This window comes from Crotalus tigris, unplaced genomic scaffold (assembly GCF_016545835.1).
Source record: "Crotalus tigris isolate CLP2741 ecotype Arizona unplaced genomic scaffold, ASM1654583v1 scf7180000024281.4978605, whole genome shotgun sequence".
NCBI lineage: Eukaryota > Metazoa > Chordata > Lepidosauria > Squamata > Viperidae > Crotalus > Crotalus tigris.
Genome location: NW_024100453.1, coordinates 2753524 through 2780905, shown reverse-complemented (window position 1 = coordinate 2780905; position 27382 = coordinate 2753524). Strand labels below are relative to the sequence as shown.

Genomic DNA, 27382 nt, shown 5'->3' with positions numbered 1-27382 from the left:
TCAGAGCTAAGATAAGTCTCTACTCTTGGTTTTTAACCTTTTTGAACTTTTAAAAGTTTATCATATAGTATGCATTTTTTTACTTGACTTGTTCCATTGCCTTCAGCACTTCACTGTTTAAATATTTTTAGAACACTGTCTTAGTGTCTTTAAGCAAATGAAAAAGAGTGAGTGGATTATACTGTTGTTCCTACCAAATTCTGTCACCAGGTTTGGCTAAATGAATGGGCTACTTATTTTGTCCTTAATGCTATCATACTGACAGATGTAATTCTAGAATAATGTTTAGGAATTCAATATAATAAAAGTCAATGCCATATTTTTCAATAGCATATAACTTTACAAAACTTTTTTTAAATTTCCCAGCAGACATTGGGAAAAAATTCTGCTGTCAATACTGCTTTTTATTGGAGAATTCTCAGCAGTATTATCTTGGGTGGTATGAGAGTTGCATGAAAAGTGTTTGGGATTGTCTGTAGTTCATGGACTATAGCAGGGGTCTTCAAGCTTGGCCCTTTTATGACTTGTGGACTTCAACTCCCAGAATTCCTCAGCCAGGCATGCTGGCTGAGGAATTCTAGGAGTTGAAGTCCACAAGTCATAAAAGGGTCAAGTTTGAAGACCCCTGGACTATAGATTATCCACTCCATTTTTAACATATCAAAAACTGCTGGTACATTTAAAATAAGACTTTTTAGCTTAGTCCAGTTAACTAATGTATTATATAACAATGATACCTGCATTTCTCCTTAGCTACTTTGTAGAAATGTTATACATCTGGATGACCATCTTTTTGTCCCCTAATAATATTGATTTATTTATGTCCAGTTCTTTAGGCAACCAAAATTTCAGTCTACTTTATTCATTTTATCTTCCTGCAGAAGCTGTTAAATATGTGGCCAGTATGTGACTTTTATTTCTACAAACTTAACAGTTCACAATCCTTTATTAATTAATTTAATATCCTTTTATAGAAAGCTTGATTTTATTGTAGCATGAATTTGATTGTAATAAATTAATGTGTAACGAGTGGGAAAAAAATTGAGTATGGAATTTTAACTTTTCTTTCTCCACCCCCAAATAATTTACAATAAAGAATTTGACGCTGTTTTGGAAAAGAGGTCCATAGGGACAACTCCACATTTACTTTTATCATCATTCTAGGTGTATCCCTAGAAAAGGGGGCAATGATTTGTAGAAGTAGCTGCTGCCATTGAATGGAACCCAATAAATTTTGGTGGTCATCAATCCAATCTATGGCTGAACTCGTGATTACTTTTAATTACAAATTAAATGGTCATTTCTGGTCCTCCCCAGAAGTATTGTGCCTGGTATCCATCAGAATTCTTTCATATTGTTGTGTACCGGTTGACACTGGAGGGAAAACTAGTAATTACTAGACTTGGAATGGATTTTGAGATATAGAGAAAAGTTGCTAGTCAGGTTCTACTGTTTTTATCCTTATGCCATGACCTTGAATCGTGCTAAACAGTGAATATTATGCTTCATTTAGCATGCTGGTGCTATTGCCCAGGCTGAATTCTGGTGACTTAGAATGGAAATTAATCCTAGCATTGCTCTTGCTACATCATGGTGAATATACAATATGTACAGATACATGGCTAAAAAAGAAAACTTTGGAAATAGATTTTTAAAGTATAAACATGGAAGAATATTTATTATTTACTTCAACTGTGATGATGTATTTAGAGAACTCTAAAATTTGTGCCAAAAATACTCCAAACCTGAAAATACCCCATGAAAAGTGATGCTTTCAAAAATATCCAATAATTTGACAAAGAAGCTATTTTTTTTTTATTTCTTGCTATTTCATGTCACTTCTTCGGATGTGTGGCATGATCCCTTGCCTTTCCACTATGGTCTTTATGTAAATCACAAAAGCATTGCAATGCTGCGGAGATACAATTGTTATCAAAATGTAATCAAGACCAGATTTCAGACTGATCTTTTCCACTTTAGCGCACCATCCTTTTGATGAGAATTATCTTTTTTTTTTTTTGTAATCTGGAGTTTACCCAAATTCAATGCACACATCCATAATACTTTCCTAAAATCCAGTTCATTTAACAGGTATGTCCTTTAAATGATGTAAATCAATGATGAAATGTCAGAGCAGCAAGTAAGTGCCCTTTGAGCTGAACTCAACTCCTGGGAATTTGATAGGCAGTTCTTGGTAAGAATGCAGAAGTGGTTTGCCATTGTTTTCTTCTGGTATGTTTTCTTTCAGATTCTGAATCTGGCCTAGGGCACAAGTATTCCATGAAGGTAGGGAAGCACTTCAGTTACAAAATAGAGAAGCTGCCTTGGAATTTTGAGTATACAAACCATACTTGTTAGTGAGGGGCCTTGGTGTTCTCTGAGCTTGGTTGTTTTCTTGCAGACATTTCATTACCCAAACATCATCAGTGCTACCAAAAAATAATCAAGCTTAGATGGCACCAAAGACCCCTCATTTGAACCCTGAGCTACCAATATTCTCCTTTATTGATACTTAATAATATCTCCTTTAACAAGTTGCATTTTTTTTTCTGGGTTCACAGGCTGAGGGTACATCATTGTGGTGAAATAACTATTTAGTTAAGAAAACTGTAATGGCATACCTAAGTCTGTTTCAAAGCACTTTGTTGCACCCTGTTTTCACCTGCTTACCTCCTTACCTCCCATTGTTCTGGGATCATGTGCATAGAAAGCCCATAGAAAGTCAGCCAGGAACAAATCATATTAGTTAAAATCATCATAGCAACAAAAGAAGATATTTTACATATTGTTGGGAGAATTTGCTGGGCTCCTTCCAAGCTGGGAAGCAATCAAGATACAGAGGCCTGCTGCTTTTGGAAAGAAGGTTTTTTTTATTATTATTCTAAAAACAATGCAAAGTTTGCGTTTGGGGGCAGCTGCCTGTAAGGAAACATTATATTTTGTGAGTGGAGAAAGGTTTATCTTGACTCCAGATCAGAAAGCTGTTAAAAGAGGAAGGACAGATCAGAGGCTTTTTTTTTTTAAAGTGTTATCAGTATCTTAGTTTGCACGGAATTCAGTTATCATATCTTTGGGCTGTGTGGAGCCTTCAAAAGATTTGTTTGTAATGTAAATATGTATGAAATTCCTATCTTGTTACAACTTGTATGACTGCTTTGGAAAATGGCTTCTTTTATTTTTTGCCTCCTAAGCAAACAAGTTGTGCAGTCATGGAAATCCTGGAAAAGATGCATCTGTATAAATTATATTTGCAAGTTTAGCATCTCTCCTGCTTCTACCAGCAGCTCTGCTCAATCTCACCAATCTAACCCAGCATAAATTATTTTGGTTTTTAGAACTGCGTCCCAAAATATGCCTCTGAGAAACCTACCACAAAGCATAGAGTCAGCAGCTTTTCCTTCTCAAATACCTCATCAACTAATATTAAGAAATGTTCAGTATTCTAAAATACTCCTTGCACTGTGATAAATCTTCAGATGTGGTTTGATTGGGCAGTCTCCTTAGTAAGTGTACAGGAATAGCAGTAGCAGCTCAAATATTTATTTAACTGCTGGAGTTAGTTTATTTTCTCTCCCATTAGAAAAAGAAAGAAGATTAGACTCATAAAAGCCTATCCTCAATCCAACTTTGTCTTCCTCGACACTAACCTGGAATTTGTTAAATGGAATTCCTGAATTGTACAAAAACTAGCCCAGAAGGGTTGATTCAGAGAGATTTGTCTTACTTTTTTTGCTTCAGAAATATCAAGGTTTTTTTAAAGTTGTAGAATTTCACAGTAATATGGATATGATTGAAAGAGGTATGAAAAGACCATTTCTGAACATTTAATTGGAGGATTTTTAATGTTTTCATTTAAAAAATGAAGATGACAGAAGAATCCTAATGGCTAAAGATGCGCCCAAGAAAATCACTTTTAGATTGAACAAAATATTTGTTTATGATTGATGACAATCTATAATCTTGACTCCGATATACACTACATAAATATGACAAAAATAAATAAATAAATACAGAAATATGCATATACCCACATATTATATGACATAGAGAAACAACAGACTAGTTCAGGTTATGTATACATGTGCATGGTGAGAAAAACGAATCTTGCGAGTTTACCAGACGGATGGAATACGGAACAAAGCTATTACAGAATTGGGTAATCCTGCTAGAAATACTTTGAAACCTCCTCCCAGAGTGGAGCAACAGAAACAGAATGTAAAGTGAGTGTGTGGGGTCTCTAACAATGCTTTGAGCTCTAAGCACATAGCACTCATAAGCAGTATTCTGAATATCAGGGAGCGAGCTTCTTATGATCTCAGCTGTCCTTACCATTCTCTGTATGGACTTTCTATCTGAGGCACTGCTGACAGTTGCAACCAATTGCAATAACATTGCCATGGGAATTCTGTGACAGCTGCAACTTCAAGGACCAGTCATAAGTACTCTTGTTCAGTACCATTATAGTTTTGAACAGTAGCTAAACAAATGGTTGTTATCTGAGGACTACCTGTGGATGGGTGGATGGACAAAGAGACATTTCATATTCTCCACAGTAGTGGGTTGCTGTTGATGAAATATGAGGCTATTAATATGACTTGTACAAATGCATAAAGTACATTAAATTGTACCAAAAAGATGGTCTTGTGTTTTCAGTACAAAATGGCAACTGAGGCAGCGTAAAAATCTAATTTCATGCTGGGATAGATACTATCTCTTTGATTACATATAGTATATCACTTTTTAACTGTGCTATCTATAATGTAATTCTAATTCGTCATTTGTCAAAATTCCTGCAGGAATTTTGAATACTTTTATCCATCATTTCTTACCTCTACATGCAGTTTCTGGAAGGTATTGGGGGCTTTCATGCAGCTATAATTAATATGATGAACAGAATGGCATCTCTTATAACTCAAATATTCAAGAGTTGGATTAAGGATAATTACTTAAGAAAAAAAAGCTGTGTCTGAGCAGATAGCTAAAACTATTTCAAAATAAACAGAGATGAAGAACAGAATTGTTCCAACAGATCCCTCCCATCTGTGGATTCATCCAGATCCAGGAACAAGTTTTAGCTCTGTTCTTGGTCACTAAAGATGGAGTTATCAGGAATCCACATTTTCTAGTTAGAAGGCAGGACTTAAGATTTCTTTCTGTCCTATGCAGAAAAATCTTCTGTCTTCATTCTTTAGCTTTGTATTCTGGAAAGAAGGAGGGGGTATAACATTATAGTAACCGGTTCAGCCATCAGCAGTGTTCCCTAGGGTCAGTTGCCATTATCTAGGTCTAGAAAACAAAATACTATACTGGGTTTGCAAGAGCAATGTATGACTAAGAAAGCAAAATGCATATACCATATACCATCACATTTATGAAATGTAATGACAGGAAAAAGAGGTTAGCATACAGAAACTTAGAAACAAAAAAGAAAACAGCATTAAGGCAGGCTTTTTGTCTGAATTTCTTTTTCCTAGATTTCCTGTCAGAATCTCCAGCTTAAGAGATAAGGTTACAATGTCCAACTGTTTCTCTACTGCCTAGTTTTAAACAATTCTCTTTTCTTTCCCAGCTTTTGAGAATACTGTTATAAAGGTTACATCTTAAGGACAGAAAATATTTTTTTAAGGAATAGGATTCAGGAAGTAAGCAGAGGAGAGAGTCTAGCACAGCAAACTGTAAGCCATCAAGCAAGGAGCCACTAGCGCAGTTAAACAGCATACCAAAAATAAGTATAGACAGTGCTTTTTTTGTTAAAAAAAAAAAAGGTGCCAGAACTTATACACGTCATACAACCCGCCTTGCCTATCCTACAAGGTTCCATCCAAAAAAGGTGCCGGAACTCTGTGGAATCCCTATAAAGCAGCACCTTCAAAGGGGCATTTTCAGGATTTATTACAGCAACCAGAAAAAAATGGCATTTTCCATGGATGACATGAAACAGTGAATGGGGGTGTGGTAGTAATGCCACGGATCTGCTGTATGTGTTATTTCCTGATTTTCATTGTAACCCTAACCATATCACAAAATATAATACAATATAGATTCCATTTACAATCAGAATTACAGAAAGCTCATATGGGTGCTCATAATTTTTATTGTTGTTAAAGATTGCTAACCTGGTCGGCGCTTCAGGTACAGATATTTTCTTTTGCCAGAGCTCTAGATGGACAAATTTCAGATTGTCACAAAGGTGGCATGATTATGTTAGCAAGTTGCTGATGAGGGAGCTATTTCCATCATTAAAGAGTTCTCTTTTTACAAGATCTTTTGTGATTTAATTATGTTGCAGAACAGTCTGTACTGCTTTGTCTTGGCTAACCACAAGGCATTGCTTCCTAATCTTTCTGAGTCATGGCATATTTGAAACTGAATTATTCAGCAACAGCCTACTGACAGTGTCAATATGATTGCTGGCAGTATTAGACAGGAGGGTGTGAGACTGGTCCACCCCCATCCTATCCAGTTCATGAACCTGCTGAAAAAAAACTAAAGAGAAAGGGTATATGGACTTATTTGCATTCTGTGCTGAAAATCATAACTATTTTTAATCGATTCTACCTAGGAAGTGGCCAGATTGTCCCTTCAGGGCTAAACCCAGTCCTCATGCTAACTTTACACAATCCTTGACCGAATTTCAAAAACTCTGCAAATTGAGACTGCTGCCCTTTGGTGCAAATTGAAACAGAGAATGCTGGAAAGAAGATAGAAGAAGATTCAGTAGGAGAATGGATGTTCCCACCCATTTTTGCCTCTTGTCCTATTCACTGATTGTTTAACCTCAATCATTATTAGTGAAGGAATGTTGATGGTGACCTTCCACACAAAAGGTTGTTCATTGCATTAATAGCTGGATTGGATGTACTTGAAAGCAGTGGTTGGTCCCCAACCTTTTTGACACCAGAGACCAATTTTGTGGAAGACAAGTTTTTCATGGACTGTGTGGGGTGGGTGGGTGATGGTTTTGGTTTTGTTTGCTCACCCACCATTCACCTCCTGCTGTGTAGCCCAGTTCCTAACAGGTCATGGACCAATACTGGTTGGGGAGCCCTGCTTTATATTTATATTTATTTATATTTATTAAAATTTATAGACCGCCACACTCCCGCAAGACTCCGGGCGGCTAACAATAAAAACACAACATAACTTAACAAAACAAACAATACAATAACATTCATCCAGGGGTCAGATTTTATAAAACCCAGGCCTGCCGGAAAAGCCAGGTCTTAAGCAGCTTGCGGAAAACCAACAGGGTAGGAGCGGTCCTAATCTCCGGGGGGAGCTGCTTCCAAGACGTGGTCACCATCACAGAGTAAACCCTCCCCTGCGGCCCCGCCAAATGGCACTGCTTGGCTGACGGGACCTGAAGGAGGCCCAGCCTGTGGGATCTAACCGGACGAAGGGAACTATGAGGTAGTAGGCGGTCTCGCAAATAGCCTGGCCCTGAGCCATATAGAGCTTTAAAGGTAATAACCAACACCTTGAATTGGACCCGGAGACCAATAGGCAACCAGTGCAGCTCACGGAGGATAGGTGTAACGTGGGTGTACCGAGGAGCACCCACTTTAAAGATTTTTATATAGTAAAAAAAAATTACTTTTGTTTGGCTAAAAAAACATCACTAAATGTACTGAAGCTATATGACAGGAGACTAATTGGTAATAGGGATGATTTTTAAAATTTAAGTTGGGATGGAATCTTCATAAAGATGGATGTGAATTAGAGAAGTCTGAGGGAGTAAGGTTCAGTGATTCATGAGGAATGATTCTTCTGCACCTTTAGTGATGCTAATAGCATGCAGCCATGAATCAAGTGATTCCCTTTAACTCCAAATGATTCCTGGTGATGATCTAAACAAAGTTTACCCAATATTTTCTTTCAGGGGAGTTTGCTAATTATTTACTGCATTGGATTATTTCACTAAGATGGATCAGCTCCTTCCTTGCTGATGACTTCTTCTTGTCACTGGTGCTAAGCATTTGCATTTGTTTTGAAATTTGTAGGTCATGTGTAGGTCAGTCACAGTTTGAGCAATCCAATCTTCATGCCATGACTATGAAAAATGAAATCAGAGCCAAGAATCAAACAATATTATTGCAATTAAGAGTCATATGTTTTTGTTACATTTGATCCTTGATTTTGATCTGTTTAGACAAAACTGTTATTTTGTGATATGTCATTCTGATGTTATTTTTTACATAGAATGCAGCAGAACATTAGCAACAAAACATTTCCCTGGATTTTTTTCCCCCTCTGCCCTTTCTGTATTGACCGACAGTGTTACTAACAGTATACTGTAGTATGGGAGGTTGGATTTGAAAGCCAAATCGACTTTTTCACCTCGATGATTCCATATCTTTCTGGTTGCTTTTTTTTTCTTAAAAAAACCCTTGTAATAATGAGAAGAGCACTTACAGGAATACAATTGCTTGGATAACAGATGTAGTGGTTCATCTTACCGGTGCTATCTGAAATAGCAGCTCACAGGGACTATAAACTAATACAAACCCAAAATATATAGAAGTTGCTGAACCTGGCCTTTTCATGGCATTCATGATTTTTGGAGAGGCGTATATGTGTGCAAGTTTAAATTAAAGCAATTACTAACTGTATACAGCATAAGGACTCATCAAATTCATCTTCCCGAAACCACTGAAAATCTACTAGTTTGTGACAGAAAGATGAAATTCTTTAATATTTAAATATTGGAGAACCAGGTTGATTTCATTTTATTTAAATGTTATAAATTAAATTAAGCACAGTTCTTTTTTTCCTTCCAATACCAACTCTTTTTGGTGGACTGAAGTCCCTTAGAATATTTCTCCAAACAAATGAAAGATTAAGAAAACAAATGCATGTTTTACAAATATGAAAAGTTTGAATAAATAATAGGAATGCAGACACATTGTTCAATGTAAATGTAAAGTTGACAACAAAGTATACATGAAGAAAGGAACAACTTGACTTTTGTCAAATAGTTAAAAAGGAGCTTCTTGATTTTGGGGGGCAGTTAATATAAAGCTGTTGAGGCTCCCTTAGACCTTCCACCTTAACTTCCCAAGACCCCCTCTCATGGGTCCCTCTCCTGCTGGAATATTGCCATTCTTTGATTGGCAGTTCTATCTGCCAATTATCAGATCTTTAAAAAGATAGTTCAAATTCTTCTTTGTATTACTTTTCAAATTCTTCTTCATGGTTTACTGCATACGTATATAGGGTTGGGAAAACATTTTAAAAGTCTGTTTTGCTTTTCTTCAAAGCAAGAATGTTTTCCTGTTCCTCCTTCTATTAATTTAAATTTGCAGCTATCACAGGGAGATGAAAGCTGTGACTTTGGAGGCAAATGTCTATCACCGATTTCCATAGAAGTGATGAGACTTCCAGCCAGCACTGTCTATGACATTTATCACACTTGATCTCCTTATAAAGTCTAGTTTTTGTGTAAAGCATCCTATTATAATAATAGTAACATGGCGGCCATGTAAGACAGTGGGGAAATAGAACTCCATATTTAGAATATCTTGCTCAAGATCCATTTATAGAGGAAGAAGTATCTAACTCAGAAGTTTTATATTGCAAACTGGATTAAATTGTTTCTAGAGATCCAATCGATATCCCAGATCCTTTTGGAGAGTTTCTGCACGCATCCTGTGTATCTGTTATCAACAACTATGACAGTGGTTTATTTTGTTCGATGCCTATTGTTTATTTTCTAACCAACTTTAAAACAAAAACAAACCTCAACCAGATTCATCCATGGAAGACTCAAGATACCATCTAAGAGGCACGCATGGTAGTCACAGCAAACTGGAAATGACCGCTTTTATTAAAACATGACAGTATATTACCAAGGCTGTCAATTTGCTTATTTCTAATGTCTGTTATATTATCAACTGTCTTTATCTTGAAAGGGTGCTTAAAAATATGTGTACAGGTAGTCCTCAACTTACAACAATTCATTTAGTGACTGTTTGAAGTTACAGCATCACTCAAAAAAGTGACTTATAACCATTTTTCATACTTACGACCATTACAGCACTATAGTTGTATGTCAAGGACTACTTGTATTCCAGCAATACCACATTGACTTATGTCCAGTGACTTATCACCTTTGAGATAAAGGGGGGTGGTGGTTTTATATTGCTCCATGTGTGTTCACAAAATGCTTAGACAGTTTTGAATGAGAGGCACAGGATATGTGCCAGGTATGATGCATTTAAGAGAGGCTCTTTTATCATGTGCTCTGTATCACTCAGAAAAGCAGGCCAGCAATGTCCTTAGAAAGGGAGACTGGAGGCTGTTGCTTCTAGGACATACTCTCCTGGTTTCAGAATTTGTTTCTGAAACTCCTTCCTAGAGCAAACAGGCCTGCCTCTGCTTCTTATAAAGACTGCTTATTTTGACTTATGGATAGAAGCATGAGAAGGGCAAGGTCATTGTAGAACAAATGTGCCTCTGTGTATATTTCTTGTGTTCACATTGCCACCTGAAGCGTTTATTTAGTTTACTAACTTCCTCTCCTCCTCCCTACTTCCCCACTCCCTTTTTCTGTAGAATTCATAAAACAAGGTCGAGAGAAGTTGGAACAGACCATCAAGGCCTCCAGTTCCAGGCTGTGCTCCTAGTGAGTATCTGTTTCTTTCTGTTGATCGGGTGCTGTTCCTTTAAAACTCAGCTTGAGGATGCCCTCCTACCAGGAATAAGCAGCGAAATGAGCCGACTGGCACAGACAGGATGCAGAGGGAACCACGACTTGCACAAACTGGAATTTGTTACTCAATATGGTTTTGTTACACTACTCCGCTTCTAAGGAGAGCTTTTATCAGGCAGATGTAAGTAAGATACTTAAGCAAGATATCTGAAAATGAGACTTAACTTTAGGGTCTTCAGGGGGTATTTTGAAATGTACTTTTATTTAATACCATTTCTTTTAAGAAATATGGGCAGTGTGGAGCTGCAAAATAATTTTTTTTTTAGCCTTTGCTAAGAGAGGTGGGGAGCATTACATCTGAAAATGTCTCATGCTTGGTTTGTGGGAGTTTGCTCCAAAATGTTAGGAATCAGAGTTTGCAGGGTATATATGCAGTCAATCCTTCCTTATTACAAAATATCATTCTTTCAATGTAGTCTGCTAATAATTTCATAGGGAACAAGGAGGAGAAATGTACAACAGGAGTACCTATTAAGGGCTAATTGCAACTTGGGTGGATTTTGGGTGGGGAAATAAAGAAAACTTCAAAAAGACATTGAAAGATCTAATTACAACTTTAATTGTAAAAGTGTGCAAAGTATACAAACTGCCTCTACGATTCTAACTATTCTGTGATAAAAGCAGGAAAAAAATAGATTAATTTGCTGACAAAGTTTTAATTAATCCTCACTTAAAATAGGACAGGAAATGGCTGAAATGCCATTCCAACTGTTATCACAAATAACAGCTCTGTACTGGCTTTGTTGGGATATGGTTTAATAAGAAGTTTTATTTCTTCACTATGGCAGCAAATTAACCCCCCAGGGTTTAAATGAGATCTGTGACGTAATGGTGGAGTCTCAGTGTCTCAGTCTTATTCCACTTTTCTCAGTTAATCATTGTGTTTTTAACCCTCAGTGTTGAAAGAGTAGCTGTTTTAATGGACCATTCCAGAAGCCCAGAGCATAATAGCCAGGTAAAAGCTGAGATCTTTATTAAAAGTATTGGAGATGGGAAAATTTTGAACAAAGAGAAGATGGGGCAAAGTTTCTTAGCTGCCTTAGATCTGCCAGGAGAAAAACTACAATTTACATAGTTTCATCAATCACAGGCCAGTCTGTCCAAATGTGATTCCTTTGGATTTGTTGACTGGCTACTGATTATGAGAGCTGAGATCCAACACATCTGGAGCAGAGGTCCCCAACCTTTTGGGCACCAGGGACCAGTTCCATGGAGAGGGCTTTTTTGTGGACTGGAGGGGGTATGGTTTTGTATGCTGCCTGCATCCTGTTGATGGGGCTTTGCTTGCTTGCACAGACCGGTTCCGGGCATGCCGTGAACTGGTGCCGGTCCACAGACCGGGGGTTGGGGACCCCTGATCTAGAGAACATCACGTTAGGGAGACTGCTGGGTTACCCTGGTTCAGGTTTCTCTGCAAATTTACCATTCCTAGCAATTAGATAGCTTTTGTTTTTTTTTTCATAGATGTGGCATTAGCTAGTGTTCTGGTGGTCCTTGACTTATGACCACATTTGGGACCAGAATTTCCATTGCTTATCAAGGCAGTTGTTAAGTGATTTTATGACCTTTTTTGCCATGGTTGTTAAGCAAATCACTGCAGTTGTTAAGTGTATAATATGGTCATTAAGCAAATTCAGCTTCTCCCATTGACTTTGCTCCCGGAAGCCAGCTGGGAAGGTAGCAATCCCATGGTCCTGGGATGCTGCAACCATTGTAAATGCATGCCAGGCACTCAAATTTTGCTCCTGTGACCTTGGGGATGCTATGATGGTTGTAAGTGCGAGGACTGGTAGTAAGTCACTTTTTTCAGTGCTATGGTAAGTTCAATTGGTTGCTAAACAAATGGTTGTAGATTAAGGATTGTCTTAACTGAATTCTTATTCAACTTCATGATTTTTTTATTTTCTATCTATAGCCTTCATCACCAAGTGACAATATCAACCTTGGACCATCTGCTAATCCCAAGTAAGACCACGGAAAAGACTATTCATAGCACTATAGAATACAAAGAAATGGCTGCTTCTCCATCTATATTTTGTCTCACTAAGGCTAGTCATTTCAAGCTCTAGTAAAAACCTTCTCTTTATAAGCTGCTAATAATTCATTGGTAGGACAGGCAAGGAGTAAGTGCAGGGACTGCAGTGTATCCTAATGATGGGGAAGAGTATGGGCTGAATGAAATTACAGCCTGGGGAAAGGTTAACTGTGTTAATATTTTACACAAAAGTTACCTGAAGCCCAGTAATGGGCTTCATTATTATTTTTCTCACTTAGAATTGCATTGTAATAGCTCACAGAAAATAAAACCTATACATCTCAGCCAATAAAACATACATATTTATCTTCACAGATGACAAGAAGTCTTTGTGTCCTGATGTTTCTTGTTTGCTTTTGGGCAGGGGAACACCCATGTCGGGTTACCTTTTTCCAAACTAGAGCAGCAGATTTTGGGAAAGTGAGAAACCATTGGAGGGGGGGTTAGTAGAAAGAGTTATTGTGCTTTGAGTCCTGCACCCCTAAATAAGCCCTCATGGAATGAATGACACTGGGACAGAAATTAAAGTAAAATACAATTCTAAACTTGTCAGCCTTTGTACATCCATTTTATCATCCACTCTGCAAAAATGTACTATGATTGATTTAGAGGTAGAGGAGAAAGTTCTAACCAATACAGAAGAAGGCCTTTGATGTATTTATTTCATCTCTCTTTTTTTTCTAATAGTGCCAAGCCAACTGATTTTGACTTCCTAAAAATAATTGGCAAAGGAAGCTTTGGGAAAGTAAGTAACCTAGTTTGGGAAGTTTTCTTGTGGACTACTTGTTGATCTAAATAGTTTTTCATCATGGCTTTTGACCTTTGGGAATTAATGTAGCATTTGCACATGCTATTTTCCCAGTCAGAATAGTCCAATCATAAGGCACAGTGAAGTGGATCCCTTAGGCCAGTGATGGTGAACCGAGTGCCCAAACTGCAAACCAAACCCCACTTATTTATTTTTGGGTGCCGAGTGGGTGTAGCTGGGGTGGGCGTGGCCACCTCGATATTGCTCATGGGGAGGGACGCCTGTGGGAGTCGGGCAGGGTTGGGGGAGATCCAGGGGGTCTCTGGTGGGTGGAATGGTGGGCAGGAGGCTCATCCTGCAGGGTGAGGAGAGGCGAGATAGGGGACAGGCAGGGGTGCCATTGCCACAGGGCAAGGCAAGGTGAAGCAGGGGCCAGGGCAGCTGCTGCCTGATACCATCAGCCCCTGCACACAGCGAGCACATGGGGGCCAACTGTGTCGATCAGCAGCCACAGCCTGCCAGCCCCTCAGTTTTGGCGCAATGTGGCTGTTTGCCGCTGGCCGTGGCCATTTGCAGCCTCGCATGTCGCACCCAATGTCGCTGCCACGAAGCTGCGGAACAAGCCAGATGGAGGTAAGAAACCAGTATACCGGTTTCTTACCGCTACCCAGCTTGTTCCGCAGCCTCATGGCAGAGACATTGGGCAGGAGGCAACAAACGGCTGGTTTCGGTGTGACACGGCTGTTTGCCACCTTGCGTATTGCGCCCAATGCTGCTGCAATGCGGCTCAGCCGAAAGCGGCCATGGAACAACTGGGGCAGGTTCCCCTCTCACCTGCCCATTCAGCTACAGCTTTGGTGGCTCTGCAGGTAGAGCTGCGAAGTTCGCAGCTCTGCCTACAGAGCCAACAAGGCAGCAGGTGGAGCGCCGGAGGCTCACAGAGGGAGAGTGCTAAAGTGGGCGGTCAGGCCATTGGGAAGAGCAATGTGTCTGAGTGGAAAGCAGCCTCAGAACAAGTGGAGCAGGTAAGGAAAGAAAGATCTTTTAGTCTGGAAGTAGTATTTCCCTTCTTCTCCCAATATAAAACTTTCCATGCGTAAAGTTTTGAGTGCTTTAGAAATTACAAGTAATCCCAACTACAACTGAGCCCAAAATTTCCATTGCTGAGCAAGGTAGTTTTTAAGTGAATTGTGTTGTTTTACTATCTTTTTTGCCATGGTTGTTAAGCAAATCACTACATTTGTCAAATGAATTGTGCAGTCTTTAAATGAATCTGGTTCCCTCCATTGACTTTGTCTGTCAGAAGCTTCTTAGTAAGGTTGAAAATGACAATCCCAGGGGCCTGGAACACTGCAACCATGATAAATACATGCCAGTTTCCAAGCACCCAAAGTTTAATCACGTGACTGTGGGGATGCTGTAATGGTCATAAATGTGCAAACTGGTCATAAGTCACTTTCATCAGTGTCATTGTAACTTCAAATGGTCTTAAATGAATGGTTGTAAGTCAAGGATTACTTGTATGTCATTATGGCCAGGGCACTGCTCAGTTCCCATTGTTCCAGCAATCTGCTACAGAAATGCTTTGCAGTTGCTGGGTCCTGCATCATGGTTATTTTGGCTTGGACTACCTGATCTTTTTCTCCTTATGCTGGGATACCAAACTGTCAAAAGAAATCAATATTTTTGTCAGCCAGGAGTCTGGCTATTTGTTATGCACCGTATATATAGGGGTATATGTTGTGTGCTGGAGAAATTGTAAAATATGGAAGTGTGTGAAACATGTGGAATGATAGGCATGAGAAAGAAAAAGATCAAATCAAATCTTTGTTACAGTCATAGGCCAGCATAAGGAGGGTGGGACACAAACAATTAGTAATTTAAAAGATCATTTGGCTAATTCACCTCATGAGGATAAAAGGAAGGAAAGAACGAGAGGCACAATAGCACCGAGAGCTGTCTGGTTTAAGAGCCTTTGCTCTGTATTTCAAATCAGCTCTTTTGATAACTCAGACAGGCATTTTTGGAATGGTGATGGTGGTGTTTGACCTAGGCATTTCAATTGTCCATTTCTCTGAGAGTATTATTGAGCTCCTAGAAGATCAATACTCCAGTGAAATGATTTTATTGTTGCTGCCAGCTTGGGTTCACTGAGATTATTATCAGGAGTCTGATAGCATCTTTTCTGACTAATGAAATGTATTAAGCAGTATAAGCTTTCATGAGTAGCAGTTCATTTCATCAACTGGATCTCACAAAAGCTTATACCTTTAAATAAAATTTGTTAGAAAAGGTGCTACCAGACTTCTGATTTTTTTTTTTTTTTTGCCACAGTAGACTAACTAAGCTCTCCTCCTACAAAGTCTACCACATTACTCTAGTTTTTCACTGTCTGCCCAGAAAGGAGCTTCAATTACCCTTGCAAGAGGCCTGGATGAAGAGCCAAGTCTTCACGGCTCTTTGAAACACCAATAAGTAAAGACCCTCCAGATCTTGGGGAGAACCTTGTTCCAGAGGGCAGGCAGTGTTACAGAGAAGATGCACCTCTGGGGTCTCAATAGATGGCATTGTTTAATCAAAGGAATCCAGATCATGTCTAAACTGCCAGACTGGGTTGCACAGGGAGATACTATAGGAAATTTGTGTTCCCTCAAGTAAACAAGCTATGTTACATGTACAGCTTTATAGGTAATAACTGGCACCTTGAAACATACAGGTAGTCCTCAACCTATGACCACAATTGAGCCCAAAATGTATGTTGTTAAATGAGAATTTTTAAAGTGAGTTTTGCCCCATTTTAAGACTTTTTTTGCCACATGTGTCACTGCATTTATTAAATTAGTAACAGGGTTGTTAAGTGAATCTGGTTTCCCCATTCACTTTTGTCAACGTAATGATTTAGAAGCTAACCAGCTTGTATAATATGAAATGAATGATGCAATGTTAGGAATGACTCAGCAGGAGTCTGTATCCCTTTAAGAGCTTGAGTATAAAAGGGAAGGCCTTGCTTGAATCTCTCTGTCTCATCCCTTTCCTGCGGTAATTGCTGTATATTGGAGTTTGCTGAATGACCATGTGTATGTATCTTGTTTCTAGTGTATATTTTTAGATAGTGTAATATAAGCCACCATTTAATACAGACCACTGTTTACTGTATTTACTCCTGGGTTACCTCAGCGCAATAAGACTATGCATGCTCTGACAACTTTGCTTGTCAGAAGTTCACAAAAGGGGATCACATGAGTTTGGGACACTGCAACCATCATAAATATGAGTCAGTTGTCAAGCATCCAAATGTAAATCATGAGACCATGGGGATGCTACAATGGTTGTGTGAAAAATGGTCATAAGGCACTTTTCTCAGTGCCGTTGTAACTTTGAACGGTCACTAAATGAACTGTTGTAAGTCAATGACTACCTGTACTTGGAACCATAATGGCAATCACTGCTGATACTAATTCTGGACCAACTGAAGCTTCTATATGGTTGTCAAGGCCAGCCTCGTATAGAGTATGTTGCAGTAGTCAAGCTGCAAGGTAAACAGGGTGTGAGAGACTATCCAAAATACCTCCTGATCCAGGAAACAGCATTGCTGGTACAGCTGGCATACCAGATGAAGTTATGCAAAGGCCTTGGGTTGATATAATTACAGTTCCATATTAAAAGTCCCATTTCCTAAATTCCATTCAGAAATTCCAGAGTATTTATTTTACTTTTTAAAATGAGTATCTCAGTTTAGCTTGACATATTGAAAGAAATAAGCACTTATAAATGGAATAGATTAGCCAGTCATAGGCTACTGCTATTTTTCTAGATTATAATCCCAAATATTTTCAGTTACGGTAAGTATTGATTTTTGTTCCCAATTTTTTCCCCTCAGAACAGGCGTCTCTTTTTGGTACGATTAAAAAAAATAAACTCTTTTCAGCATTTTATATTTCTTATATTTTTAATGTATATTACATAGATTTTTTGTTGCTAGCATTGTGTTTTTAAAACAGGCCAACTGGAAGTGGAAACTTCTTGGTCTCTCATTTCTACTACAGGTCCTTTTGTCCAAACACAAGTCTGATGGAAGATTCTATGCTATAAAAGTTTTGCAGAAAAAGTCCATCCTTAAGAAAAAAGAGGTAAGTTTGAAAGATATTTTGTTTACATTGAGTGCAGAATATTTTGCTACTTCTGCCTTCCTCTATATAGTATGATCTTTTTTAACCAAATGACAGATATTGATTATATTTTAGCTTGTGCAACAATCTTGTTGGTAGATATAAAAAATGTATGCTTGCATGTGTATATTTCTATCAAGAATTTAATAGTATATGAGAATAATTTCTAGGCTTTAGGAACTATTTTATGCTACTCTCTTCTGATCCAGTTAGGAACTTGGTCTATCTATGAGGCCTATCATGCATAAGAAAACCCCTGCATTTGCTACTGGAATGATCCCTCATGTTCTTGTGCCATTATGTCACAAAATGACAGCACATTGCAAGCACCCCCCCCCCAAATCTACAACCACTAGAAACCAGATTTGCTCTCAATTCCTTCTTAACTCTCCATGTCAGAAAGAATGGACTTTCCTATATGCTTTTCTTATGTTCTGTTTCTAAGCCTCTGAAGTAAAGCTGACAACAATATGGAGGAAAAGTGAATTGGGCATATAGAATTTATCAATAGCTGGCAGATTGCATACAATACTCAGTGTGAGAGCCATATCATTCATACATCTTTAATCGATTCCTCTAATACATTCAATTTATTTAAAAAAGCCATAAGAGCACTATATTAAAAAAAAATATTCCTTTCTACAGTCTCTTTAAAAAAAACCATTTAATGATGCTATTTGACATCAGAAAATAGCAAGTAAAAACATTTAAGTGATCCCTCATTCAAATCTCCCCCACTTTCTGTAGTTCTTTTTGCTACATGTTATTTAAAAAACCTGCATATTTGCATTTTTGTCCTTCTTGGCTCTTGACAGCAAAACCACATAATGGCAGAACGCAATGTGCTCTTGAAGAATGTGAAACATCCTTTCCTTGTGGGACTCCACTATTCTTTCCAAACCAAGGAGAAACTCTACTTTGTACTGGATTATGTAAATGGAGGAGAGGCAAGTACCTGTCAGTGCTCTTTTTCAGAAATCCTAGCATCATTGGCAGATTGCTTTTTCAGTCTAAATCACATTGACATTTTCTCCTTCACTCCTTTCTCCTTCACTCGATTCAGTGCATGGGTGGATGATAACTGAATCAACCTTGGACAGAAGACTAAAACTAAAAGTAGTCCTTGACTCGCAACCTTAACTGAGCATGGAATTATGCTCATACGTTGTGATGGCCATAAAGCAGGTCACCCATGTAACCAACTACATTTAGCATCCTTTTTTTGTAGCAGTCATAAAATGAATATGGTGGCTGTAAAGCAAACGCAGTCATCAAACAAATGCTGTTGTCATTAAGTGACCTCATTGTTCACAATGGGGTGTTTTTGCCAAAACCTGGAAATAAATATCAGTTTTCATAAAAAATGTCACAAATCATGGTGTGTGACACTGAAAATGGTCATAAATGGGGACCCGTTGCCAAGCACTTAAAATGCAGTCATGTGACTGCAAGGGATAATGGTGGCGGTCAGAAGTTCAGAACCAGGTTGCAAGTCTCTTTGGGAGAGTCTGTCAAAACATCAAAAGGTCACCAAGCGATTGGTCATAAGTTGAGAACTACCTTTATAAAATACTGGAGCAGTTTCCTATGAAATTATGTTAAAATCAGGCAGTGATCTAGTTACATAACTAGGGTTGCATAAATAATATTTATCATTATCATTATTATTTACAATATATGTGCACTATTTCCTATGCCAACGCATATTGAAGTAGTTTACAATGAAAAGAACAAACAGCCAAACTCATAATAAAGAATACATTAAAATGATAGCTATCATGATATAGTGGCTAATGTCCTGAACTAGGAGCATGGAAAGTAAGTTCTAGTCTTCACCTAGGGGAATATTGATGCTCCACAAGATATTAAAAGTTATCAATGAAAGTAAAATCTATTCATTAAAAAGTGGGCAAAATAATTCTTCCAACTTTCCAAGCAGGAATGAAATTGCTTTCTTAAATGAAAGTGCTAAAAATTGTTTGAGCAGAGTGTATGATACTGTTCTACTCGGGTCTCTCGATTCTGTTAAATAAAAAGAGGACTTACGAAACATTGTGCTACTTGCCTAAGTTTTTATCTCTCTGTTTCTAGTTATTTTTCCACCTACAAAGAGAGCGCTGTTTCCGTGAACCTCGAGCTCGCTTCTATGCAGCAGAAATGGCCAGTGCGGTGGGCTACCTTCACTCACTGAATATCATATACAGGTAAATTATATTGGCATCAGAGCAAGTAGTGCTCCCATTGATTGCTGCAAAACATATCAATATGTGAATTAACAGAATAGGTAGGTTTGGCTGCCTGTGAGCACAACAGTTTCTAGTTTCTCTGAACTTTTGACATTTATTTAGAAATATATTTGTCCTAGAAAAGCCCCTAAGACCCTCTAAAAAATCCAAGTGTTACTATATTGGATATCTAAGAGCATGCCATAGAGAGTCAGTTTGATGTAGAGGTTAAGGCATCAGACCAGAACCTAGGAGACTGGGAATTCTAGTCCTGCTTAGGCATGAAACCAGCTTGGTGACCTTGGAGTAGTGACTGTCTCTAAGCCTTAGCTTAGGAAAAAGGAAATAACAAACCACTTTTGAAATCTTGGCAAAAACCTTGCTGGACATGTCCAGGGCAATTGTCAGGAATAAAAACCTGACACAGAGAGAGGGGAGACAGAGAGAAACAAAGAGCAAGCAGATAGCATATGTCAGAGTGTGCTCCAAGATGGACATCTGAGTGAACTGAAATCATTAATTGAAAATGATAATTTGGAACTTACCAATCATTTTAGTAGAGTCTTCCCCAGCTAGGTGTCCCTCAGATGATCTGATCATGTTACATAGGTATTATAGGAAATGAAGCCTAGCATATTGAAAAAATACATTAAGGATATACTCATAAGTTTGAAAACTAGACAGGGCTGTCTTAAGGTTTCTTTGTCTCAGCACTGCCTTTGGGATGGCTGAATGGGAATCTATATGTTGCTACAAGAGATCTGGATCTGTCTTCTGTCTGCCCCTGCTGAATCATATAAACTGCAATTCCTTTCTCTCTCTCTCTCTCTCTCTTTTAAAAAGGGACTTGAAACCTGAAAATATTCTTTTGGATTGTCAGGTATGTTATTAGTGCTGTCATGTGGAAATTACAATTGTCACTGTTAAGAGGGACCAGGTTTAATAATTTCTAACAACTACTTCCTGTAGTTTCCAGTAGTTTATGATGAAAAATTTTCATGCCTTTCCAAGTGTGAGAGATATATAATTAAGAGCCTGCCACTTGTGAGAAATGACTTGTGAAATGCTGGCCCAGGCTTTCCCCAGTCACTGCTTATGAGTTGCAGTGCAAATTGCTAGTTTTTAGTAACTAACATTTTGCTTGTAGAATTCTTCTGCTCAGGACCCACATTTGCCTGGTTTGTGTTTGTTTATTTATTTATTTCTCCCTAATCCTTTAGGGTCACATTGTTCTGACAGATTTTGGACTTTGCAAAGAAGGAATGGAGCCAGAAGAAACAACATCTACTTTTTGTGGGACACCAGAAGTATGACACAGTGTTTAATTTTTTTACTCTCAAGGAACCTGTCCTACTTTTAAAAATTATGGAGGATCCCAAAAGAGCTTGTGTCTATGGGTTATATTTATTCTATCAAAAATTAAAATTGATACATGTAGAATATTTATTTATTGAATCATGTAAATTAATAGTATTTAAGTCATTAGATATTAACACTGATAACATTTTTCATGAAAAACTTGTATCTTTAACAAATAAAAAATAACGATGAGAAGAGAAACATTGTTTTAAAATTTTGCAAATATCTTCAAATTTTTATTTCACAGATCTCTGAGGGGGTCTTGGGGAGTTCCACAGGGGTCCTCAGAGCAGACATTAAGAAAAATTAATATAAGTGAATTATCACCCCTTAAATATATACGTTTTCTTACTACTTCCAATAAAGAAAATAAATTTGCCCTTTGGGAAGTAATTACAATCCTTTGTCAAATGTTTGTATCTATAATGATATATGACTATTATTATTATTAAAATTTCTATGTATTTAACAGTACTTGGCTCCAGAAGTACTTAAAAAGCAGCCTTATGACCGAACTGTTGACTGGTGGTGCCTTGGAGCTGTGCTTTATGAAATGCTATTTGGCTTGGTAAGTTTTGCTTTTGAGGTTGAGGCTAAAATGGCCTGGGAATGGCTTTTTGTCCTAATGTATAAACAAGCTGATTTCTTTGGACGAAGGGACAAGAAGCATTATCAGGTTTCGAAGCCAATATCAAAGCCTAGCAGTCTGCTTAATTAGAATGGTAAATATTGGGAAATATGTATGATTCTCAATGCTCCAGCACATTATTTTTCAACCTTGGAAGTTTAAGATGTGTGGATTTCAACTTCCAGAATTCTCTAGCCAGTCTAGTTCCCAAGGTTGAGAAAGTGTTAGAATGTTAATAGAACCCTATCTCATGCTGCTTATCCCTGTGTGTTAGTATAATTAGCTGAGTTTACCATATTCCAGCATAGATGGAACTTGGATAACAGTGTCCATCAGTGTTAGCCTGATGGAATCTGAGAGTTACTAGAGGGATGGGGATTTGGGATTGACTGGTAATTTCCCCTACAATGTGGAAGCATTGTGCTTTTGCTTCATAAATGTCTTAATTAATAAGTGTCTTAATTAATTTGATCAATTAATTAAAGTGTGCCTGATTTTTCCCATGTGTTAAGTCTGTCAGAAAATCAGCCATGCTGATGATTGTGCTTAGAAGCAGGATTGGATCAATTTATATGAATACAACTGAACTAATTGTGGAACACACACATTTAATCTTACTTCAGCTATTCTTTAGGGCAGTGGTTCTCAACCTTTTTAATGCCGTGACCCCCAACCAGTCGTAAGTTGAGGACTAAACCGATCATAAGTCGAGGACTACCAAACCGGTTGTAAGTCGAGGACTTTCCCTGCCCGGGAGCGCTGCACATGTGTGGTGCCGTCCCCTGCGCTGGCCGAGGCCTAGCTGGCAAGCGGCAGAGACGGAGCAGGCCGATCACCGGCTGGGCCACCAGCTGGCCCAGCCCAAGGGAGGTAAGGCACCTGCCGGAAAAGGGGAAAAAAAATGGCGGACAGCCTTGCTTGGCGACCCCCGTGAAATGGTCGATCAACCCCAAATGGGGTTGCGACCCATAGGTTGAGAACCGCTGCTTTAGGGCTGTCAAACCTAAACAGTGAACATATAGCTTATGTAGCTATAGCTCCTGTATAAGTTTGCTGCCATCTAGTGGTTGCCCTGCATTTTTCAGCCCAAATATGGTAGTCCAACTTTTGAATTGTTTATTCAGTAATTTATTTTAAACAAACCATATTCCTTCCATTAAATTCATTAAAAAATCAGTATGAATTGTATTTTATCTAAACATGATACATATTTACACTGTAATTTATGCTATTGATCTTTTCCTATTTTTACTGTCAGCCTCCATTTTACAGCAGGGATATGTCACAGATGTATGATAATATCCTGCACAAACCACTTCATATTCAAGGAACCAAGACCATAGCAGCTTGTGATATCCTACAAGGACTTCTTCATAAAGATCAGAAGAAGAGGCTTGGAGCCAAGACCGATTTTGTATGTGATAATTGCTTATTCTTGGAATCCCGGGCATCTTGTCCTGCTAAAAACTTTATCCAACTTGACAGTATTTTAAACCCATAGAAGTGTGTGTGAGATTTCACAACTATTTACATTATTACTGTTATTTTCTCTGCCCCATCACTGCTACTCCTTTTCAAGGCATCCTCACTATCTTCACTTTCATCCAGCACAATTTATTTTTCCTTTTATAAAATATCATTTCTGCATTTTGGAATGCTATGAATATTGTTTGCTGCTTAATAAATATGTAGCAGTAGCAGTTGTAATAATTAAACAATTTGGGATTTAAGCAGTACAGGGAATAGATTAGAGTGGGCTATGTATTCAATAGGTTAATGGTAGCTTTCACATTTTGCTGCATCAATTTAATGCACTTCTATATCTCAGTGTTTTGATTACTTTTCAGCATAATTCTGTATATCAAGACGCTTCTTAAATTATTGTTAATTGTTTGAGAGTTTTATAAGCATGCATGTGCAAACAATTAAATGTGTGCTCAGAAAGTTGTGCCACTTTTAAAGTAAAGAATTTAGGGTTATGTTAGTTAGAAGGTAAAACTTATGAAATCCCTAAAGAATTCTGAGTCATCTGAGGTGACTGGTTCTAAGTCCTTGTATGTTAGTTGTGCTATAGACACAAGCTAGGGTGTCCTGACTGCCTCAATGGCCCTTTCTGAGCTCCTGGATCTCAGGGATGGTGAGAGACTCTTCAAGAAATACGTTTCTGGGTGATTTCAACCTCTGATATCTAAAAAAAGCATGTAAATCCCTAAGCTCCATTTGTGAATCTACCCCCCCCCCCAAAAAAAATTACAACTCTGATGCACATAGATATATACTTGATCTGATCTTTATTTTGTCATGATCAGATCACTTTCTACTCAGACTGAGAATTTTAGCTTTCCTGGACCCCTGCAAAAGCAAGGAACCTATTAGAATGATCCATCCTAGGAGCTGATAGAATCAGCTGATAGATGGGGATTTGGGATTGACTGGGGATTTTCCCCACAATTTGGAAGAATTGTGCTTTTGCTTCATAAATCTTTGCAATACAGAAACAGAATACTTGGTGAGAGGGCACTTCTGTGGTTTCTCTAGTGACCTGTTTGTTTTTTTGATAACCTATGGGAGATAAAGTAATTGGAAAAAAATACTACAAATGATATATAATTGAACGTAAACACAACTGGGCACTGATATCAGTGATACTGAACTTGAGAGCAATAAGATATCACTGATATTGAACTTAAGAGCAATAAGAGCAGCAATGTGCCCACATTGGGGCAGCCACGTGTTCAATCATTTTGCAGGTTCAATAAGAGCAAAAGAACACTGGCAGATTGCTGCCCTTATTGTTACTGAGTGGGTTTGAGCCTGAGCTCATACCAGTGTTTAATTGTGTATACTCTGAGCACAATTAGCCTCTGTATAACAGTTTACAATTGTTTATCTTTACAATTAGCAATGGTATTTTAGGAAACCATTTAGAGTATGTAAATTTAGATCAATGATTCACTGCGACTAGGTATAGATAAACATGTGCACAATACAGTTTTGGAAATCCTTCTGGCAAATAGCTGCTCAGCTTTATTTTACTTTTTGCAGCTTGAAATAAAGAACCATATGTTCTTCGCTCCAATAAACTGGGATGATTTGTATAGTAAGAAGATTACTCCTCCCTTTGATCCTAATGTGGTAAGTAGTTTGTTATGCTGTAGACAATCTTTGTAAAATTGTGAAGAAATATTAGAAAAAGCTAACCATTCTGGGTGCTTTTCAAGGTTTATGGATCTACATTTTATAATTTGTTATGGACTTTTGTGAAATATTGAGCCAATTCACATGGTTTACATGCTGTCTTGGGATACTGCAATTTGCCTGGAAACAAAATTGGAAATTGTTGCACGGTAAAGGATGGCTTGAAGAAATCACAATTTACTCTTTTTGCCTATTAGAATTAATTAAAAATCTAATTATACATAGTGTTAAATGTATGTTTCAGAAAAAATGTACTTAATAGTAGAATAAAACAAGTAGTAATTTTTTAATTCCTGTAAGCTGCACTCCTGTGAGTTGGGCAGTCATATAAATTTTCTTAGTAAATAAATAGAACAAATAAATAGCTTCCTTTCCTTCATCCCTTACCCTCCAACAGTGAATGGAAAATCATTGGGGACAAAAAACCCAGGGACTTTCTCTCACTTTGTCTCAGAAACATATGAGTATGTAATGATTGACTTCAAAATGTTTTATGTAAAAACAAACAAACGAAAACCTAACATAATCTAACATAAACTCAACTCGCTATAAGGGAGAACAGCATTTCAAAGTTGAATGGACTGATAGGATTCAGCATAATCCCAAAACATATGCTGGGTTTCTCTCATTCTGTAACCTCTGGCTTTAAGAATGACTATTTATTGTTGTTATTGCTTGAAACTTAAACAAATAATTGTTTTTCTTTAAAGGCTGGGCCAGCTGATCTACGACATTTTGATCCAGAATTCACTCAGGAAACTGTTCCCAGTTCCATCATCCAAACTCCTGATTTAGCTGCTAGCAGTTCCAGTGCAACAGATGCTTTCCTAGGTTTTTCTTATGCACCAAATGATGAAGATTAAAGCATCTCGTGTAAACAAGACTTGAGAAATCCAGATTTAACATTATTTAAATAAGAGGAAGACATCACATACTAATCTAATCTTCTAACTGGAAAAATCCAAACTGCAACTTTGAAATACAGAGACTTATAATGTGAATGTTCCTCTTCCTGAGCATTGCCAATCATGGTAGTTAAAATAATTTTATTTGACACAGCCTTTTACCAAATGGATGAGGTCCTAAGAAAATGCAAGATGTTTAAGAGAGATTTAGTACATTCTAAACAACTAATTATTTTGTATTCACTTATTTTAAGTTTGGGGCACTACCAATTCAAACTAGTTGAATCCATTTTCTTATTCTAGATTTTATGGCTCATGAATTTTTGATTGCAATTTGTTTTTCATTGTGTATGTTCTTGAAGAAATCTTTCAAGTTAGTCAGAAAAGCTGTAACTACCTCTCCTTGACCCCAGTCCTCATAGCTTCTATGAAATTGGCATGGCATTGTATTCATTCTTCTCAAATCAGTTGACACCTCCAGGCTTCATGTCAGGTTTAAGTATTTCTTTTTAGTTCTGAATGCACTGCAACAAAATGTAATTGGTGAAAACAGCAAGCCATCCCATCATACAATCTACTGGATTCCAAATGTCTTGCTTTAGCCTGGAAAAACTCCAGTAATCTCTGTTTTTATATATATATATATATATATATATATATATATATATATATATATATATATATTTAATAATCTTGCTTATTTGTTCCTGTTTATTTGAAAGTTAAACTCTGATAATAACTACCTCTTAACAGCACAGATCCAAAAGAAGCAAATTATTTTTAAGAATCTGTAAAGAAAAACTGCCAAAATAAATCTGTTAAGCCCAAAATGAATAGGTAAAAATAAAGTATCCATGTAGAATTTTATGGACACACTATATATATATTTTGGCAAAAATATGTACATTGTTTCAAACACAGGCAAAGTTGACCAGATGATTTTTATGAATAAAAAAGGGAATGATACAATTTCCATCCAATGCTGTTATGCCAATATAGTATGTAGTCTCATTTCTTTAGATTTAGAACAAATGATCTATGTCACATTGTTTTCAGCCACTCTGTACCACATTAAATAATTTCAAATTATGCATTCCTCTTTCATCTTTTAGAAAGTGAATAGCAATTCATACAAAACATAACTACTTGCATAGCTAAAATAACAATAACAAGCTCATTTTAAAACCAATTTCTTACTATCAGCTGAAGGCAAAAACACACACTTCTGATAAACTCCATAAGTAGATCCACACACATACTACTCCCACTTCTTTATGCTGATAAAATTTTAAGACATAATAAAAAGTATATATTTCACATATAAAGATAACTTTTGTCTAATTTGTTTGTAGAATAAACAATGAAACAACCACTTGTTCAATGACCATTCAATCTTGTGACATCACT

General features: G+C 37.5%; 1 protein-coding gene across 8 annotated transcripts in view; it reads left to right on the top strand.

Moving 5' to 3' along the window:
- SGK2 (serum/glucocorticoid regulated kinase 2) overlaps nt 1-26596 on the top strand; it is a 44391-nt gene extending 17795 nt beyond the window's left edge. For 2 of the 8 annotated variants that reach the window (XM_039323653.1, XM_039323654.1), the window contains 14 exons: nt 2249-2286; nt 10552-10621; nt 11606-11663; nt 12624-12673; nt 13431-13488; nt 17538-17621; nt 18476-18607; nt 19752-19864; nt 20729-20765; nt 21106-21192; nt 21717-21812; nt 23131-23286; nt 24918-25007; nt 25781-26596. In XM_039323653.1, the coding sequence (XP_039179587.1) occupies nt 11628-11663; nt 12624-12673; nt 13431-13488; nt 17538-17621; nt 18476-18607; nt 19752-19864; nt 20729-20765; nt 21106-21192; nt 21717-21812; nt 23131-23286; nt 24918-25007; nt 25781-25933 (1092 nt within the window). In that variant the 5' untranslated portion in view covers nt 2249-2286; nt 10552-10621; nt 11606-11627 and the 3' untranslated portion in view covers nt 25934-26596. The other 6 variants (XM_039323656.1, XM_039323652.1, XM_039323649.1 and 3 more) reach the window with 4 other exon arrangements.
- The last annotated feature ends 786 nt before the right edge of the window (nt 26597-27382 follow it).